This window comes from Pelodiscus sinensis, chromosome 6 (assembly GCF_049634645.1).
Source record: "Pelodiscus sinensis isolate JC-2024 chromosome 6, ASM4963464v1, whole genome shotgun sequence".
NCBI classification, from domain to species: domain Eukaryota; kingdom Metazoa; phylum Chordata; order Testudines; family Trionychidae; genus Pelodiscus; species Pelodiscus sinensis.
Window position 1 is genome coordinate 50,353,672 of NC_134716.1, and position 19,670 is coordinate 50,373,341.

Sequence of the window (19,670 nt, forward strand, 5' to 3'; positions counted from 1 at the left end):
GTATATCCTTACATCACACTGATGTCAGTGGGATTTAAGAAAGTGTTATCAGGGCTTCAGTGAAGTAGAAATGGCTCAAAAATATTAGAATTCTAATATATAGAAAGAGTGAAAAAACATGATATAGGTGGTTCTGTATGAAAGTTTATGACCAAATAAATCTGTTAGGGTATGTCTACACTAGGAAATTATTTCAAAGTAACTTATTTTGAAATAATAACTCCCGAAATAACAATTCTAAAATAAGTTTATTCCCCAAGGAAATCAGAAATTATAATTTCAAAATAACCAGCCACTTATTTCAAAGTAATGGGATTGGTAGTGTGGACACTCTGCTTGTTATTTTGAAATAACTCCCTAGTGTAGACCAGGGCTTAGTCTTTAAGGTGCCACAGGACTTCTCATTGATTTTTCAGATACAGACTAACACAACTGCCACTCTGAGACTTGCAAAAATGTAGGCATTTGAAATGAAGGATGTGTTTGATGGCATGTGTGTGTGTAGGATGTGGTCGGTAGTTCTGCATATTATGATGCATAAGTGTCATGTACCCCGGAAACATAGAAATGGTATGATGGTAACTATTATAAGAGCTGGGCGTAAAGGGGTTGCTGGTGGACTTACAAAGTCAGATTCAAGGTGTGTGAAACCATGATTTATTAGATTTATTTTAAGATGTCTACAGCTTCTAAATAAATAGATACCTGATATAGTGTTACATTCTTAATCCAATCTTAATTACTATTTCTAGGAATTTTCATGCTTTATATAGAATTGTTAAAGGATATCTGGCATCCTGGCTATGCAGAAATATGTACTTAATTTCTGGGATTATTTCCTAGATGACAGCTACGTTAATTAACCTGGTCTCTCATTTTTTAGAGTTATGCCAAAATTGCACCAAAAGGATACATGTGGACATAACATTTTTCATGATTTCAAATACTATAATTTACCTAGACATGTAGGAGTACAAATCGTACTCCTGCCAATTTTATGAACTTCATATAGAGCTTGTAGACTTTTAAGAGGTTCTAAAGTCTGTTATAAATAACATTAAACTTTGCAGCCCTTTACAAAAATGCTCAGAAGCTCTAACCTGAGAGATATCCAAAATAAATTTATATTAATATACTAAACCATTTTTGCATTTTTTTTCTTCCAAATAAGTTATAAGACGCTAAGATTTTCCTTATGTTGAACTTTTTCAGACTTTTATATTCCTGACCAATCTGAATTTTCAGAAAAAAATCTCAAATAGCAATATGGTCCCCCAAAAAAGTGAGGAAGGAAGGAATTTTATTTTTTTAGATGAATAAATCAATATCAAAACTAGTTTTATAGCGAAAAGCAAGACAAAATCTCAGCTACAAAATTGGTTCAGGGCTCCAAAATATATTAAGTGAGAGAGATTGTGGTCAGTGTTACACACTATACAATTCAGATATTTGGGTGAAACACTGCAGCAACTGAGGCCAGATTATGGCCCAATATGCTGTAACCCAACTCTTTGGTGTGATCTACAGCACAGTATGAAAGCATGCTCCTAATAAAGCATGGATGAAATCATTAAATCACTGAAGATTTTGCCAATAACTTCAAAGGGGTAAAGATTTTACCCTTCAAATTCAATAATACAGAACAGATTTTTATAACACAATCTCCAAAAATGTGGACTAATCAAAATTAAAGTATATTTCCTTTGCACTATAATATTAACTACCCTCTCAGATCACTACACCAAAAACCAAAGGGTTGCCATGTTTAAGGGACTACCATAAAATCTCAAGTATAATGCGCACCTATGTATCGTGCGCACCCTGACTTTAGACTCTTAAAATCATGAAAAAACCAAACTCCTATGTATAATGCGCACCCATTATACAGGAGAATGGCAGGGAAGGAATGGGAAGGAAACCTGCCCCCTGCCCAGATGCCCGCACACCGAGCTCGAGCCTGACGGGTCCGTTCCCCCTCCCCGCCCAGTTCGCTCCTGCCGAGGGTGAATTTAAAACTTAAAAAAAAAAACCTCCTATGGACAATGTGCACCCTGACTTTGATGATTAAAAAAAACAGGAAAAAAGTCTGCATTATACTCGTGATTTTACGGTATGTACATCCATCAGAAAGGGGGAAAGGTTAAAACAAACTGACACTGCTTTTCCTCCAAGAAAGGACAACCCAGGTTTTTAAGGGCACTAACTAATCTGATGGTTCATGATATCATCAGCCCAATTTCTGTTTTAAATGTACTTCAATTTGGATCTAATTAAGGTTCTACCCTGCAGCCTTCCTGACATGTAACTCCCACAGACATCAACCAGAGTACCTCCTACTGTGTAATTTGTGTAAGTCAAACTTGCTTTAACTTATTAAAATAATTTTATGTTAAACTTATTTTTATAAGCATGTTAAAGGATTAATATTCTACCACATGAAAATCCTTCCTAGGGTCAATATAGGTACGGTAGAGTCCCGATTATCCAACCTAAATGGGACCGACAGGTGGCCAGATTACCGAAAATGTTGGATGATAGGGACTCTACTGTAGCTGGCACCGCTTGGTCCCCATCCCTGCCTGGCCCTGGCCCCTTCCCTCCCTGCAGCTCCCGGGCGCCCGGCCCCGCTCGCTGCCCCGTGGCTCTCCTGGAGCTGCTGATGCCGCTCCTGCCGGTGCCGCTTTGTTCCCGGGAGCTGCAGGGTCGGATAAAGTGGAATGTCGGACGACCGAAGGTCAGATAATCCAGACTTTAATGTATAGCTCACACAACATTAAACAATACATCTTAGAAAAAGTTGCAACGGAAAGAAATTTGTAAAAACCACAGACTCTTTTTGTTGAACATGGTTGTTAGTTATTCAGTCACTAAATATCAGTATTACAAAGACCATCCGAAAGACAAACAAATAGTAGGAACTATTAAAAAATATCAACTAAAACTTTTTAGCATTTAGGAAAAACATATTTTGTATTCATGTGTGCTGTCATTTGAAAAATATTTTCTTATGCAGATGAAATCGTGCACCCACTGTCCCTGGCCTGAGCTCTAGCTTCACACTCCCAATAGCTGGGAACCTGCTGCTGGCTGCTTCTGGGGTGCAGCGTCATCTGCCCCAGTCCTGAAACCACCCCCCAAGCCAGAGCCCCCTCCACCCTCCAAAGCTCTCATCCTCAGCCCCACTCCATACTCTAGTCCAGGGGTGTCCAAACTTTTTTCAAAGAGGGACAGATTTGATGAAGTGAACATGCGTGAGGGCCGACCATTTTGCCTGACATTCTTTGAACCATTAAAATTAAATGCAAATTAACTATTTTATGCAAAGTTTATTGCAAACGGCATACTTTTTACTTTTAACAAATTAAAAGAACATATTAGACTCTGAACCCAAAACAAGTATTGACCTGACTGTAAAAGCTCTTGCAATGTCATATAATATAATAAAACTAGGAAAAACTAAATTTGTACAGCAATGAAATGTTATTTTGCAGGAACACCTATTTAATTTCCTCCTTTGCAGGTAAGTACGAGATCTCTGCACAAACACTCCTGTGAGATCCATAAAACATTGGAATGTCTGTCTGTCTATCTGTCTTAAAGAATGAGGAAAGCTACATTTGTCATTCTGATTATGGGTACGTCTACACTGCACACTTATTTCAAAATAAGCTATTCCAGAATAGTTATTCCGAAATAGCTTATTTCGAAATAGCACATCTACATAATAGGAAAACTGGAATCTAGTCTATGGATACCAAGAAAAGTATTGATCTTTTTCTGATGTCCTTCAGTTAAATAGCTTGCAAAACTAACAACAAATGTTTTGAGTAAACTAAAACTGGAAATGCTTATTTTTGTCTTCCCCTGTACTGCAATCAGTGCCACAGGGACATTTTTCTAGCTGCTATCAATCTTCTAGAAATAGTAACTGCAAATGCAAGATTTTATGTAGCACATGTGGTGTACACCTGTGGACTTCTGAGGTGGTATAACATAGGATATAACCTGAAAAATCAGGCAACACAGTGCATAATACAATAATAAAATTCAGGTGCATAGCAACTAATGTTTGAAAAGTTCCATCTTCATTGAAGACTTAGAAAAAATATTACCTCCAAGGACTACAATAGATAATTTCTATAAAATGGCATTCATAAAACAACAACCTACAAACAGTATGTGAAACTCCTTCTGCACGATCACTCCCTTCAGTTCCCCTGGATCAGTGGTTTCCTCCAAATTTACAGAAGTGCAGAATATTTTTCTTTAAAATTAGCAACTAGCTTGTTAATTCAACCTGTGTAAAAGTAACACAAATTTTAAATGACAACCACAGGAGAATTGTTTTGCTGATTTTAACCTTCATTTGGACCACTCTAACAAAAAATTAAGATGTATAAGGTGAAAATTAGCTTCCCTGTGGATAATTTTAAAATCTAAGAGATGGGCTATTATTTAAATGTAATAATGCACACATTTTTGTTTTATGAGCAGTATTAGTATAAAGTCTGTCTGTACTATAGTTATTTTCATATTTTTTCATCCAATTAATTGATCATAAAATATATTTTGCTCCATGAATGTTGATGTGCATATTTTTTGTAGAAACAGACACCTAAAAGCAGTGGACAGAAAAATAAATCTTCCTAAAAAGCTCATCCTGCTTACACAACTCAATAATAGTAGCTGTCTCTTTGGGACAGGAAAAGTGAAGAAAGACTGTGAAAAGGAAATATGCCCTCTAACCAACCCTTTTATGAGCTTGAGAGGTGTCTATGTTCCCCTGCTTTCTCTCCAGGGAGCCCAGGAGAAAGAAAGAGACCCTGAGGCTAGTAGGAAGACTCAAGTAGCAAAAGGGGAAGGAATTTGCGTACACACTCTCCCCTCAGCAAGCCGAGAAAAGAATAGTACAAGACAGGGGAAACAGACAAAAAGCTCTCCATGGGGCCCAACCATACAAGCAAGGAACAGCCAGACCAGGAAAGGGAAGGAACAACTCCTTCCACCAACTCCTTTGTGGATAGGAGGTAGATTCATTTTTCAGAAGAACGAGTTGGTAATATTATTTTAAAATGGACACAACTCAAAAAAATAATTTATATCTGAAAATGTTGAACTGACTATTGTTACAAATAGCCCTTATCAGAAAAGAAGGGAACAAGGAAAAAAAGAAAAAATGGGTTCTCTCTCTGCCTCCCTCCTGTGTCCTGGAGTACCTGTTAGCATAGTATGCAAGTATATTTTCAGTTTGCATACTTTTGCCCCCAAAATCATATTAGCTTAAAAATAGAGAGATGATTTAAATAATAAATTTGAGGATCTTTCTATTTGCCTTCTGGCTTCTGAACCTTTAGGATATACACTTGGATCATGTTTCCAAGCTTTCCTCTGCAACCATAAGGGGTAGAAACTTTTTTAAATGAAGACAAGCTTCTCAAACAATCTCTTGATTCCAACAGCTGTGGCTTTAGGAAAGACATCAAATATTGCAAGACTCATGATAAAACCCTGAGAGCTGGCAACACTGAAATCAACACAGGATCTAACTCTGTTGTTTTATAGGAAAGTGAACTCAGGAAGGAAGTAATTGGAATTGCTATGGATTTTCACATCATATGATCAGAATAAGGCCCAAAGCCTCTACTAGCTACAATAAAATTTTCCAAGCTCTTATAGCTCTAGGACAATGCTTCATAAATATTTAAAAATCACATTCTAAAATGCAAAATATTGCAGGACATTTAATTACCTTCAATGTCTTAGAAACAAAATCTCTTTTTACATTTTAATTCACTTTTCAAAACTATAAAATAAAAATCATTAATGTGGTTTTGGTTAACTGCCAAGTTGCCCAAAAGAAATCAAGTTACTCTCTCCCTTCCTTCCTTCCTTTCTTCTTTCCTTCCTTCCCTCCATCTCAGACTTCAACCTGCACAAATATCCTAAAATGATGTCTCTATACCTATAGAACTGAATTTTCTCCATGTGCATATATATATTTTCATCTGGAGATCTGTGTCACATTTAGGGCATCCATACCACCGTATCGGGATCATTTGTCCCTGAATGGGAAGCCTAATTAAATCTTCCAAGGACTGACAATAAATTTTGTGTAAGTACTTTTTTGGGGTTAAGGGGAATTAGTAAATAGAGCTTTTGGCTGGTGCTCACTTTACATTGTAAAATTATCTATAAAAAAGTAACTATAAAAAATCCTAAGACACAATGAATAAAATACCGAAAGAAGCAGCACTGAACATAAAACCTTGTGTAAAACAAGATAGGAGCCTCTTAGAACTTTCTTTCCTTGCCATACAAATATACTCAATCCTAGACTGCATAACACAATTTCGGCATGTATCCATCTAGTTAAAATATGTACTCATATCAAACCCGAAAAAGTGAAGTTATGGGATTGAATGAATAAACACTAAATCCAACAACTGTCTGTCTAGTGCCCATCAATGGAAAGAATTATAGTCTGACATGACAATATCAATCAGCTAACACTACCTATCCTTTAATAATCCTCCTTGAAGATTCCTCTCTTATGTTCTCAATTTTGTTTTTTGGGTATCATGCTGAAAACCATAATCTGTAAGAACCATGTAGGTTGAATAACATGGATGGTTACATTAATATTTCACAGTGAGCTGCCTTATCTGTCTCATTACCACACAAGATAAAAATATGTATACTGATGTGTCCATATTTTTGTAATCTTTGGAAAACTGGGAATCCTTCAGTTGATATTACATTTGCATTTTTCATTGACTTCCTTTGGTGAATGCTGTAATTTATAGCGTGATAAGCATGCCTGGAATGAACCATCTCTTTCTGTCTATAAACATGTTATGTGAAGATTTATTATAAGACCAAACATCTCTTGCTTACCTTCTATCGAACTTTGGTTCACTGTCTAATCTAAACCTAAAATCAGCTTTGTGGTTTACTGAACCATATAAAAGGAAATAAAAAATGCTAAATTAAGACATTCATGCACTTAAAGAGTTCCCTCTGGCCCCAAGATTTACATCTAGCTCTTTAATCCTCAAAACATTTCTGTAAAGATATTGCTCCTAGCCAGGCAGAGATTTAGTACACTGTAGAGGCAATAGTCCGAACCTCCAAAAGAAGGGCATAACTTTATAATTAGTCTTTGGTGTTGTTACGAAGGCTAATTAATGGTTTATCACTGATTTTAGCAAATAAATCTGTTCTTCTAAATAGACGCTATGTCCCACAGTACTCTCTATTGTGCATGGGGAAAATAATAGGTTTTGTTTTACAGAAAAATAGTATTTCAGATCATAGGGAAACATCATATCCTGAGTCACTTCTTTGGGGTACTAAGAATTCATTTGGCACATGACAACAGTTGGAACTATAGGAGATGGACCACCCTGCCTTCCATACTTTGAGGATAACAACATCCACTTTTTGAAAACTTTCTCCCTTTCCCAAGTAGGAGAACAACAGTCTCAGAAATGGCTGAAGATTATATTCAGTAAACTGTGACCTCAACTCCCTATTGATTTTCAAATTCTGAAATTGAGGCTATGATGCTCCATAAAGTCCTAATCCCAGAAGGAAATCAAAGGAGCCACTGCCCATGAGCTAGATCCCCAGAGCAAAATCTCTCCAGAGCTTCTTTCCCTCAGCCTATATCCTCCACAATGGTATTAGTGTCATGTCTGGGCAAAACGCTTGAGCTGCTAAATGTCTCCTTGTTTCCTACCTTCCCTACTGCAAGGAGATTACCAATCTCTCAGGATTCCATGTTAAACTATTCTAAAAACTATGTCACCAATATAACTTCACAATATAACTTAACTCCACCCCCTAGAAAGTTGAGCAGTCTTGCCACTCATGGTATTCAGCATACCACTAGTTCATTAATACTGCCAATCAGGCAGACCACATACCACCCAATATGAATTATAAAAGAAGAAATAACATAAGAAACATCAGAGATGTCAACTGGTCGGTCACCTCCTACAGCACCAATTCAGAGGAATCTTTACACTAATCAACTCTACATCAGTAAACAACAAACTTTTAACCGTTCCTGTATTTATCACCAATGAATTGTCTTGCTTAGTATACATCACAGGTCCTTGCAGGTCCACTAGCTCATCTTGTTTGCTGACCTACTGTGTAGGCCACAAACTCAGGCCCAGAGGCACAAATCTGGAGATAAAACATACATTCTATTCTCTACAGAACTCGAAGGTAAATCTTAATTAGAAAATATGGTTTGAATGCACATGGAATGAAAGCACAAGACTCTTCTAAATATCTTATTAATCTACAAACCTCTAGATACCAAAAGCTTCCCAAATAAGATGACAGAAATGCAGGTAAAATGGTCATTAAATTCAGAACGCTTGTCATCTTGATAGATTTCAATAAGCATGCAAACTATGCCTCAGGAGAAACAGCATTAAGCTTCCCTTCCCATCTGAACCCTCCACCTAAAATTTGTCATGAGTAGTCTCCAGACCCAACTGACTGCTGGTATTCTGGACCCAGATCCCAAGCCTGAATGTAGATAGAAAAAATGTAAGAATTTCTTGATAGGATAACTTTCTCCTCATGTGAAAAATATCTATCCCCCTTACCCCCAACACACACACACACACACACACACACACACACACACACACACACGCTTCCAAAAAAAAAAACGTAAGAAGGCAAGAAGAAACTGCCACCAAGGCAAGAAGAAACTGCCACCATGAATCAGTTCTTGCAAACTTCCAAAAACATGCCAAAAAATGTCACTGAACTAAGAGGCCAACAAGCGGAAGAAATAGTGAGCCCTATCAGTCTGTGACAACTGAGATAGATACTCCAGCACTGAAGAATGCCCCATCCAATTGAATACCAGCACTGAATGCCCCATCCAATTCTGTCACACACAACACTATAAACAGGCCAGGAATATATTGTCTTCTGAGTCTGACTCAGTCTCCAACCTGGTGATTTCTGAACTGAGGACACTGTATATAGTGGGTGCCATAGAACTGGGTATACGACACCTAAAGTAGTCACATTTTTTAAATGTATGCCTTATTGAAAGTACAGGGACTATGACAAGTACCACATTATGTTACAGGTAGTGCACTAAGTGCCCATTTTTAACTGAACCTTGCAAAAAATATCTTACATGTTATTTGCCATATTTTTGTGTGCTTCTAAAAGCCTACACTATTACAATATGTGGTATCTAAGGTATAATATTTTATAAGAAAAGATATATTGTAAACAAAAAGAAATTAGCTATATTTTAAATAAACTATGAGCATCTCTTTTAGTTTAATATTCTTAATTAAAATGTACTCTAAACATTGTAAAAAAATGTTATAATGCCAAGTACAGTAAAATTGGCTTGAAAAATCTGTTAGAATGAAAAGATTGGAAAGCCAAATATTTTCACTTTCTTACATTGTTTTGTTAATAACAGGCACAAATTCATACCGTTTATTATAGCAATTTTGAACTATTTTTGCATTAACTAGTTTTAAATGTTCAGCCGCTGATGCTGATGCATTCAATCAACATTACATATTTATTTATACAACACTGACTTTATAAAATTCTATATACATATACATACTTTGTTTTTACATTTATTTACTTACCAACAGTATCACATGGTTCATCTTTATGTACGCAGAAATCCTTCCTAGAATTGGGTAAGATGGAGGGAAAAAAGACAATTTTTAAGCAAGCCATGCTGCTGGATCAGTAATGACTATGTGATCCATTTGCACATATTTTGTACAGCTCAGTGACTAACTATAAGGCTTCATTATCTCAACAAGGAGTATAGTGAAGCAAATGCTGGGATTAACAAGAACACTTTAATATTAGTTTATCCACAGAGCAGATTTAAACCTAGTCAGGTGACAAAAAGGTACCTCACATTTAAAGTACATAGGTCTAACTGTTCGTTGTTTCACAATTTTTTGATCTCTTGAAATGCAAATGTCAGTGGAGTCAGCTTTACCAAACTCCAATTATCTTAATTTTCCTTTTATTTTAAGGGGCAAAAATCAGTAATGCTTGATATTACAACTCAAAGAAACATTTGTTGAAAACATAATTTGTACTTGTAAGAGAATAAAATTGCTAGAATGAAGCATAATCTGGACATATGTTAGAAAAGATTCTCCTACCATGTATCTTGTTCTAAAATAATAGAAAGCTTGCAGTTTCAGTCTTGTGTAGCTTCCCTATGATAAGTGGCTACTGTATATCCAGTTAATACTACATGTATCTTATCTAGGATTGCCAGATGGTTTCAACAAAAATACCGGACACACTTGACATTACATCACAATCTACATTACATCTCATTTAGAAAATACCGGACATTTATATTTTCTCATTTATATTTTCACAGTTTATTTCTCTGAACAGAAATCTCAAATACTATACTGTCTGGTTCAAAACTGGACACCTGGCAACCCTATAAATATCTGTGTTTATTTGTGCCAGTCAGACAAGCTTTTTACTCCCATGCTGATAACATCTCCTAGGAACTTGACATTATCACTATTATTTTACTTGTTCTTAAAGGCAATGGCTAGTAAAATGGAAAAATATATTTAATAGCGAGTTTGGCATCTTATTAGTAAGAAAACTGGTTGTTACACGCAGGTTGATGAAATGGGTGTTTTTAAAGCTAACTGATGCCATCCTATTGTTTTTAAAGGGAATTTAGGGAATGGGAAACATTTCAAAATGAAATGCAAGTGCTAAATGAGGTGTGAAATAAAGAGAAATAATATTTTTATACTTGAATGAAATCCTACAGATTTGTACTTACTGTAGACATACATTTCTATATAGACAAACACATGTACATACTCAAAGTTGTGTGTGTTATATCCTGGGTGATACACCACTATACTTTTGAATGGACTGTTTAAACCATAAATGCCTCGTAGTATTTTAATATTCATTATATGTAGGCATATATTGCCAATAGGAATTGAATAACATTTGAACTACTCAATAAACATTTCTGCGTAGTGTATGTGCAACATTTCTGTTTCCAACTGCAATTCAGGCTACTAAATAGTTTCTGTGAATAAGGCCTTTGCGTCTGTACATTTGTAAAATCTATGCATTTATTCATATGAGCTGATTAATCAATAATTGTTATAGTAATCCTTTTGATAATCTATTGATATTCAGAAATCCAGAAAAATGGCAGTCATATGACCCTAACAGCTTAATGCAGATAATCCATTTGGCAAATAGAATTCTTTTCTACTATCACCTCCCATTGAAGCTAAATCTTTTCCTGATGATCTGATGATTGCTAGTGTATGCAAGAGCATTTTTGGTATTTGGGATAGAAGAGGAAGACAGCAGAGGTACATCATGTTTACAAATGCCACTAAAGTAAATGTAACAGTGATTGGGTTAGTAAAAAAAAATTTCAAACAAATGAGCACTCTAAAATAAAATATTTTGTAGCATCTGTGAAGCCCATTCTCACATAGGTTATTTGGATGCAAGAGCAGTTTCAAGAGAGTAACTGCACAAACTGGTGAATTTCAGACATTTGATCAAGGCAACACCCGTAGGGAGAGAGAGAGCAGAAAATGAAGACCAATGCCTTTTAATTATCCATACACTTTCTGCTGGATGATTTAGGAACAGAAAAGCAAGACAACTGAAAAGGAAAACACCAAGGAATACAGGCCCCAGCATAACGTGGTGATAAAACTCAAGGAACCCTCACCCCGTGAGATGAGCATTGGGCTTGTAGCCAAAAATGTTGAAGGGGAAACTAAACAGATGCAAAGGATTCTTTTATTTTGCCTAACCTGCAATAGATCATATTCATGCACTGGGTTGTAACATAATTCTTTGTTTTATGCTATATCACACAAGGGACCTACTGCACTGTTAAGCAACATGGCAAAACCATACAAAATATGGTACCTGTGGTCAAGGTTGTGTGCATATGTATCTCCAGTCTGTGGCCCTAAATGCCTATTCCCCTGCTGCCATTTCCACCCCTCTTCAACTATTATTATTGATTGATGTTGAAAGCAGGAAAAAAAGGGTGATCAGACCCCGAATGTAACAGACAATTACAAAAAATATATTTACCAATGTCTGAGAGCCTTTTGTTTTTTGTATAAATTTGTTTTTCACATATGAACAAGGATTCTTTTCCCTTTATGACTGTGATATGCATCCCCAAATTTCACTATGGGAATTTGGGGAAATAGTTCTGTTGGGACTTGGCAATACAGAAGTGCATTAAATAGCTCTTAGGTATTAACCTTGAAAAACATAATACGTCCTTTAATTTTCAAGAATATGGATGCATTACATTTGAGAATAGACCACTTGGTAAAGTTTCATGCTGCCCTATACCTATAAATGACTCATTCAGCAGTTGTATTCTGATTCCTGTAGGATACTATTACAAAGAATCTATCTGTGTTCTTCAATTATGTGTTGTCATCATTGAAACATGTTTACTTGTACAGAATATGTAAGGGTGTGTTTTTTTCATTTTTTACATGTCAGCATGCTCAAAAAAACCAACCAAACAAGAGGTAACACAGTATCATATGGTACAAAGAAATCATACAAAATGCATTAGGAGGCCCAGAGAAAGTACAATCACTGATATTATTTTCTTGTTTTGCTTTCACTATCCTTCCTTAGATATAATACATCAAAGGGCTAGTGTCTGCATACATGAGATGTGTACACAAGGTTTTTGGGACATACTATAAATAAATGAACAACAAAATGCTCATGTTGTTAAGGGGTATAAGAAAGGCATTAGGTGCAAAAATTACTCTAATAACATTGAGCAAAATGATAATTGATCATATTTATTAAACAGCAAGTCTATTTTTAAAATCCACATAAAAATAAGAGTTGTCACATTAAAAAACACTTGGCGACATTATTGAAATGCTGCTTATTTAATATTAAGCTTTGTTCCACAGTTATCTAAGTAAAGAAGTCACCTCATGTGAAGATGATCTCTAAGACTCTATCCTCGAGCAACATCATGTCCCAAGGAAGGGGAGATGTAACGTGCAAATTTTGTCTTTTAAAAAATCTGTTTTTATAAAATTTAAACATCACCCCTTAATTCTTCAACTCACTCCCACTTGATTTCATGTCTGTTAATGATGATATATTTCTCCCTAATTGAAAAAGAAATCCAACATTTGAAGACTGGAAACTACACTGAAGTCCCACTCAAGTCTCTTCTCCCATCAACACTAAACACGCAACTTCCATTTATGTGAATGATGATTTAACATGTATATTGAGAGAGAAGAATAGACCCTTGTTCAAGCGGGAGTACACTGGAACTAACTTCTCTGAGATGTATGACAGATTTTCAAGTTTAAATAAGGTGGCTAATGGAAGAAAAGAAGTTTAAGCAGGAGCAGACAACTACTAGTCCGTCATTCTAATAAATTATATTTGTAACTTTCAGAGATGGGCAAACTAGCCTAGTGAGTGGGCCGCAGAAGTGGCCCTCTTTCATCTCAGTGGGGCCTAAGATTGTCATAACCAAGATGGTCTCCTGGCATAGGGTAGTTTTGCTAACCACGCTTCATCATATCAACAACCATGGGCTCAGAACCCGTTGGTGTCCGATGCCTCTCTCACTATTTCCTTCAATCTTTCCCTGTCCAGTGCGGAGTGGCTGTCATTTTAAAATGTATTTAACTTTTGTGCTATAAGCAGACTTGTTTACAAATGTTTACATTCAAACTGGCCAACAATTTCCTAGCAAAGTTTACACACACAAAAATCTTAATCAGTCGACTAAATCTTCAGAATAGAATAAAATTTCGAAATCATTTTCAGTTTTACTAATTTGTTACTTTTTAAGCTATGCAAAGCTGTGAAAATGTATACTGAGTTGGGCTCTTTATGAAAGGAAACCTAACTGCACAAGTGATTTCTTTTGTGCATGTTAATTCCAGGTATTAGTAACTGTGGGTATGTCTACACTACAAAGTTAATTCGAACTAACAGACGTTAGTTCGAATTAACTTTGATAGGCGCTACACAGGCAAACCGCTAGTTCGAACTTAATTCGAACTAGTGGAGCACTTAATTCAAACTAGGTAAACCTCATTTTATGAGGACTAACGCCTAGTTCAAATTAAGTAGTTCGAATTAAGGGCTGTGTAGCCACTTAATTCGAACTAGTGGGAGGCTAGCCCTCCCCAGCTTGCCCTGGTGGCCACTCTGGGCACCACCAGGGAAACTCGTCTGCCCCCCTCCCGGCCCCGGAGCCCTTAAAGGGGCACAGTCTGGCTACGGTGCCCGTGCCAGGTGCAAGCCTGCCAGCACCCAGCCAGCAGACCCTGCACCTGACACTGCACGAGCCAGCCACCCGCTGCCTCCCAGCCCTCCGCCTCTTCCCAGGACCAGGTTGGTGGCTCCCGGGAGCCTGCCTGGGGCCGCAAGAGGTGGGCGTCCGCCTGGCCTAGTGCAGACATCGTGGACCTCATCGAGGTTTGGGGGGAAGCCTCCAACGTCCACGACCTCTGCACTAGGCACAGGAAAGTGGCCGTCTAGGACAGGATAGCTGCCAGCCTGGCCACCCAGGAGCAGGTTTGCATGAAAATCAAGGTGGTCCAGTGAGACCCCCCCGACCCTGAGTCCTGAGCTTAGAACATAAAAACATAAGAATGGCCGTACTGGGTCAGACCAAAGGTCCATCTAGCCCAGTAGCCTGTCTGCCGACAGCGGCCAACACTAGGTACCCTGGAGGGGATGGACCAAAGACAATGACCAAGCCATTTGTCTCGTGCCATCCATCTCCAGCCTTCCACAAACAGAGGCCAGGGACACCATTTCTACCCCCGGCTAATACCACTCCATGGACCCAACCTCCATGAATTTATCTAACTTCTCTTTAAACTCTGTTCTAGTTCTAGCCTTCACAGCCTCCTGTGGCAAGGAATTCCACAGGTTGACTATTTGCTTTGTAAAGAAGAACTTTCTGTTATTAGTTTGAAGCCTGCTACCCATTCATTTCATTTGGTGTCCTCTAGTCCTTCTATTATGGGAACTCATGAAGAACTTTTCTTTATGCACCCTCTCCACACCACTCATGCTTTTATAGACCTCTATCATATCCCCCCTCAGTCTCCTCTTTTCTAAGCTGAAAAGTCCCATTCTCTTTAGCCTCTCTTCATATGGGACCTGTTCCAAACCCCTGATGATTTTAGTTGCCCTTTTCTGAACCTTTTCCAAGGCCAAAATATCTTTTCTTGGGTGAGGAGATGACATCTGTACACAGTACTGAAGATATGGCGTACCATAGTTTGATACTTCCCCTCCTCCTTCTTCCCCTGGCTTCCCCCTTCCAGCTCCCTCCTCCCAGGTTTCCTCCTACCCTCTCCCACCCTCTCTCTTCCCCTCTCCCACCTCCTTTTCCCAGTCTCCCCGAGTTTTGTTCAATAAAGAGAGTTTCTATTTTTGAACACACGTTTCCTTTATTTTGTACATCAGGAAGGGGGCTAGGGAGGGGTAAGTGGAAGGAGGTGAGGGAGGAATTGGGTACGAGCCCCCGATGGGGAGGACTGGGGTGGCTCTGGAGGCTCCTCAGGGTGGAAGCTCTCCTGCAGCCCCCCCGATTGACACCCCCCCCCCGGATGGCAGCCTGCGGCAAGTGCAGCCGGGCTGATGGCCGAGCGCTGTGATGTGCCGAGTGCGGGCATTCAGGGCCCTCCAAGCCAGGACTGCTTTGCTGTCCCTCATCGAGTTAGACAAGCGAACGGGGAACCCTGAGAACTGTCTGTCTGGGGTGGGGGTCAGGTCCCTTTAAGCACAGCCCTCGGCTAGCCTGAGACAGCAGCTCCATGCTCTAAGTCCTAATCTGATGCCCTGCCGGCACTGCTTCTGACCATCCTTAACCTCGGTTCAGGGTCCACTCAATGTGGACATGCTAGTTCGAATTAGCAAAATGCTAATTCGAACTAGATTTTAGGTCTAGATGCACTAGTTCGAATTAGCTTAGTTCAAATTAACTAATTTGAATTAAGTTAGTTCGAATTAGTGCTGTAGTGTAGACTTACCCTCTGAGACAACTGCCCAAGTAACATGTTTTCACAAGTCATGTGAGTCTTATTCGCTACAGCTAAAATTAATAGACCCTCTCATGGCAAATATTTTCATTATATTAACAAATGCCACTATTTTTTATCTTTGTGGATGACTCCTGACAAGGTTTCAAACATTCTTTCCCTCTATATTTAGGCAATGAAACCTTTTGAAAAGCATCCCAAACACAGGCTGTTTGGCCACATGACACTTTCTAAATATACTGTCCACTTCACTTATTTTAATGTGAACTAAAGGTCCATTCTGGAGGATATCAATTGCATTGGGATTAACAAATAGAAATGTCTCATTTACTGTGGGCTGGAAGAATTTAAACAATAGATTTAAGCAACAGAACATTGAATTAATTACATAATTAGCTTTTTTGCCAATTGAGCTCCATTTCAGAAAGTAAGTATTTGGTAATATTCCAAAGTATGCTATTGGGTATAGATGGAAACAGCCTATCTTAATTGATCAGGAAATCTCACTGGAGATAAATCTAGCTATTTTAAATGACTAGAATACCCTTGAAGCTAGGGTATTGCTAGCAATTATTACACTTCCATCTTCAAATTAAAGGATGTCTTCTAAATTCCATAAATTATTCTGTTAAAAACAATTATCAATATACAAAATCAAATAGCCTATATTAAAGGGATTAAACTGATTAATTGATACATCTCAAAAAGTAAATATAAACGTGCAATTATCGTCCTAGAGTCAAGAATCTAATTGGGGTCCCATAGTGATCTATTGCTGGCCCGCTGTTATTCAATATCTTTAGCCACCATCTACATTAGGTTGCACCTGAAGTACCCAGGATCAGAGAATTTTTCATAGCAGTGTCTGTTTGGTCCACACATCTGTCCCTCACTCACTCCCTTGTGTTCTGTACTGAGAATACTAAAAAATGTCAGATCACTGCCATTTTAGTTCTTTCTCTACCACTTAAGGGAATTGAAGCAGCACGGAAGGAGGATGAACTACACATAGGAACACCATATCACAAAAATCTGAGGTTACTACAAGGTGGGTAACCTTTCCTCCATCTTGAAATGTTTCTCACAGGTGTAGTACACTTGAGTATTGTCCCTCTGAAAGAAGTAGATAAACAGAATCCTATGCCACAGGTGAATGTAAGACTGCCATTCAGAGAGGAATCTCAAGCAGGTGCTTTCACCAATGAATAACTTCTTATGAAGCTGTGGACATAGTCTCAAATGGCTGTTCTGCAGATGTCTATAATAGATAAGTTTTTGAGAAAAGCCTCCTGTTTGGACCCTTGTTGAATATGCTCCTACACTGTCTTCAGGAGGAACATTGTTCAGGCTGTAGCAGAGCAGCATGCATCCTGAGATCCATTGTGTCAGCCTCTTTGCAGAAATGGCTTCTCCTTTTATCCTTTCCACAAAAGAGACAAAGAGTCTATGAGTCTTCTGAATGATTCCATCTTCCATGATTCAGACTGACATATTTTGAGAGGGGAAGGTGTCCTTAGTCAGATGCTGTCCCTGCACACATGGACTCTCATGGGAACTCCTTTAAAGTCCAAACCCCTTTAACTGCTTTATCCTTCTCAAGAATGACCTGCAGATGGACAGGGTATGGATTTCCTAGGGTTGCCAGATGGTTTCAACAAGAATACTGGACACACTTGACATTACATCACAATCTACACTACATCTTATTTAGAAAATACCAGACATCTATATTTTCTCAATTTGTTTTCCAAACAGAAAGCTCAAATACTGGACTGTCCCGTTCAAAACCGGATACCTGGCAACCCTAAGTACAAACAGGCATGACGGTCTGTTACTAGGAAAGATTTCAGGAAGTTGACCATTCTTCAAGCCAGGGATTCCTGGTATGCTCTCCCTGCCTACCAATAGAAAAACCAGGTTTGTACCAGAATCATTCCCTACTTAAGGGAGGAGATCCCCAAATTTAGGGAACCATGCTCCAACAATTTTCCTGACTAGACTAAAACAACTCAGGATAACTTTTGTAAATAATTATTTACAGGAAAACTGAAGCTCCATCTTAGACCATTATCGGTAAGAAAAAATGGCAGCTGTTCAGCAGCCACATTTATACTGTCAGTGCAGAGCATGAAGAGAACATGGATCATGTGGATCAAGAGAACAGGGACCAAATGGACACCACTAGGAAACAGTTCTCTTGTCCTAGTATTTGGGGCACATGCACCACCTGAAGTGCACTACACAAGGGACAATCACTCAAAGAAGAAATATAAAATCACTGTAGGTAAAAACATGCAGATGACACAAAAGTTGGTGGAATGGTAAATAATAATGAGAACAAATCAAATATATAGACCTATCTAAATCACATTGTAAGATGGATTCTTTTGAACAACAGACAGATAGTAACTGTGGATTCCCTGGGTGTGAGGAAGTGAGGAGTTTTGGGAGTTCAAAGGGGGGGCCGCATGCAGAGGGAGCACTCAGTTCCCAGATGTTACTGGTTTAATGTGACAAGGGGGAAGGAGTTTGTAGTTTCAGAGAACAGCCCAGAACTGGAGTCCCGGCAACTGGTGCCCTGGTGACCCCAGCCCTGTTCAGAGGACACAACCAGTTCCGGACAGATGACAGACAATGGGCTGCAGAGTGGAGACCCCGGCGACTGAGCCATCTGGTCCCAGAGAGGGTGGACATTGGATGGAAAAGAGAAGAGGTGGAAAATAGAGGTTCTCAGGTGACCTGGTTACCTGAAAAGAAGACAATGGGCAGGGGAAAGGCTGTTTCTGGGGATATTGGCAGCCCTACTGGGAGACTGGGGGCTGTTTTTGGGACAGAGAGCAGAGCAGGCAGCACTCAGCTAGCTGCAGGGGAGACTGACGTGCAGGGCTGAGGGCCAAGGCCTACATGCCTGAGAAATCCTTTGCTGTGTTCAAAGCTCAATAAACCCTTCTGTTTTGTGCTGGCTGAAAGTTGCTGTGGTCTGGAGAACAGGGTTGCACTATTCGTGGACCCCCCTGAAGGGGCTCACGGCAGAGGCAGGCATGCTGAAGGCCCTGAGAGGCACCACTGTGAAAAAGCAGACCCCACCCCAGGTGTGAGTAGACACCCCAAGAGCGGGTCGCCGCACTGGAGTGGACTCCCTGAAAAAGGGATGTCTCACTGCCGCTGGAGTAGAGTGGGCTCCCCAAGAAGAGTCTGGCACACTGGAGGGGGAGGTGGCACCCGGGGGTTGAGGGGCCAAGTGTGGGCACGACCTGTGAGCCATGACACTGGGCTTTCCTTTGTCCTGCCTTTAATTCCATCTTCCAGGCCAGTTTATAATGCCCCTTAAAAAGCCACTGTACCTGGAGCTCTTTGAGGGCAGCCCCACTGTGGGACTTAATTAAAATTGTGGACCTTGTTGAACCAATGTGAGTTTTCTTTAATGTGATAAGTGTACATCAGACTGTTTTAACAAGAGGGACCTTAAAGCAATTTCTCTCTTAATTCCTAACCTCTCCTTATAATAAAACCCCACTTTCATCTATTTTTAAATCCTTTTTTCAACAAATTTATTCTCTCTTCTTT

The 19,670-nt window shown here is 38.9% G+C and overlaps 1 protein-coding gene across 1 annotated transcript in view; it reads right to left on the reverse strand.

The window, feature by feature from the left end:
• ADAMTS19 (ADAM metallopeptidase with thrombospondin type 1 motif 19) overlaps positions 1 to 19,670 on the reverse strand; it is a 221,669-nt gene that overhangs the window by 128,241 nt on the left and 73,758 nt on the right. Inside the window, exon 7 of the mRNA XM_014577964.2 lies at positions 9,645 to 9,688. Within this exon, the coding sequence (XP_014433450.2) occupies positions 9,645 to 9,688 (44 nt within the window). The remainder of the gene's footprint in view (positions 1 to 9,644; positions 9,689 to 19,670) is intronic.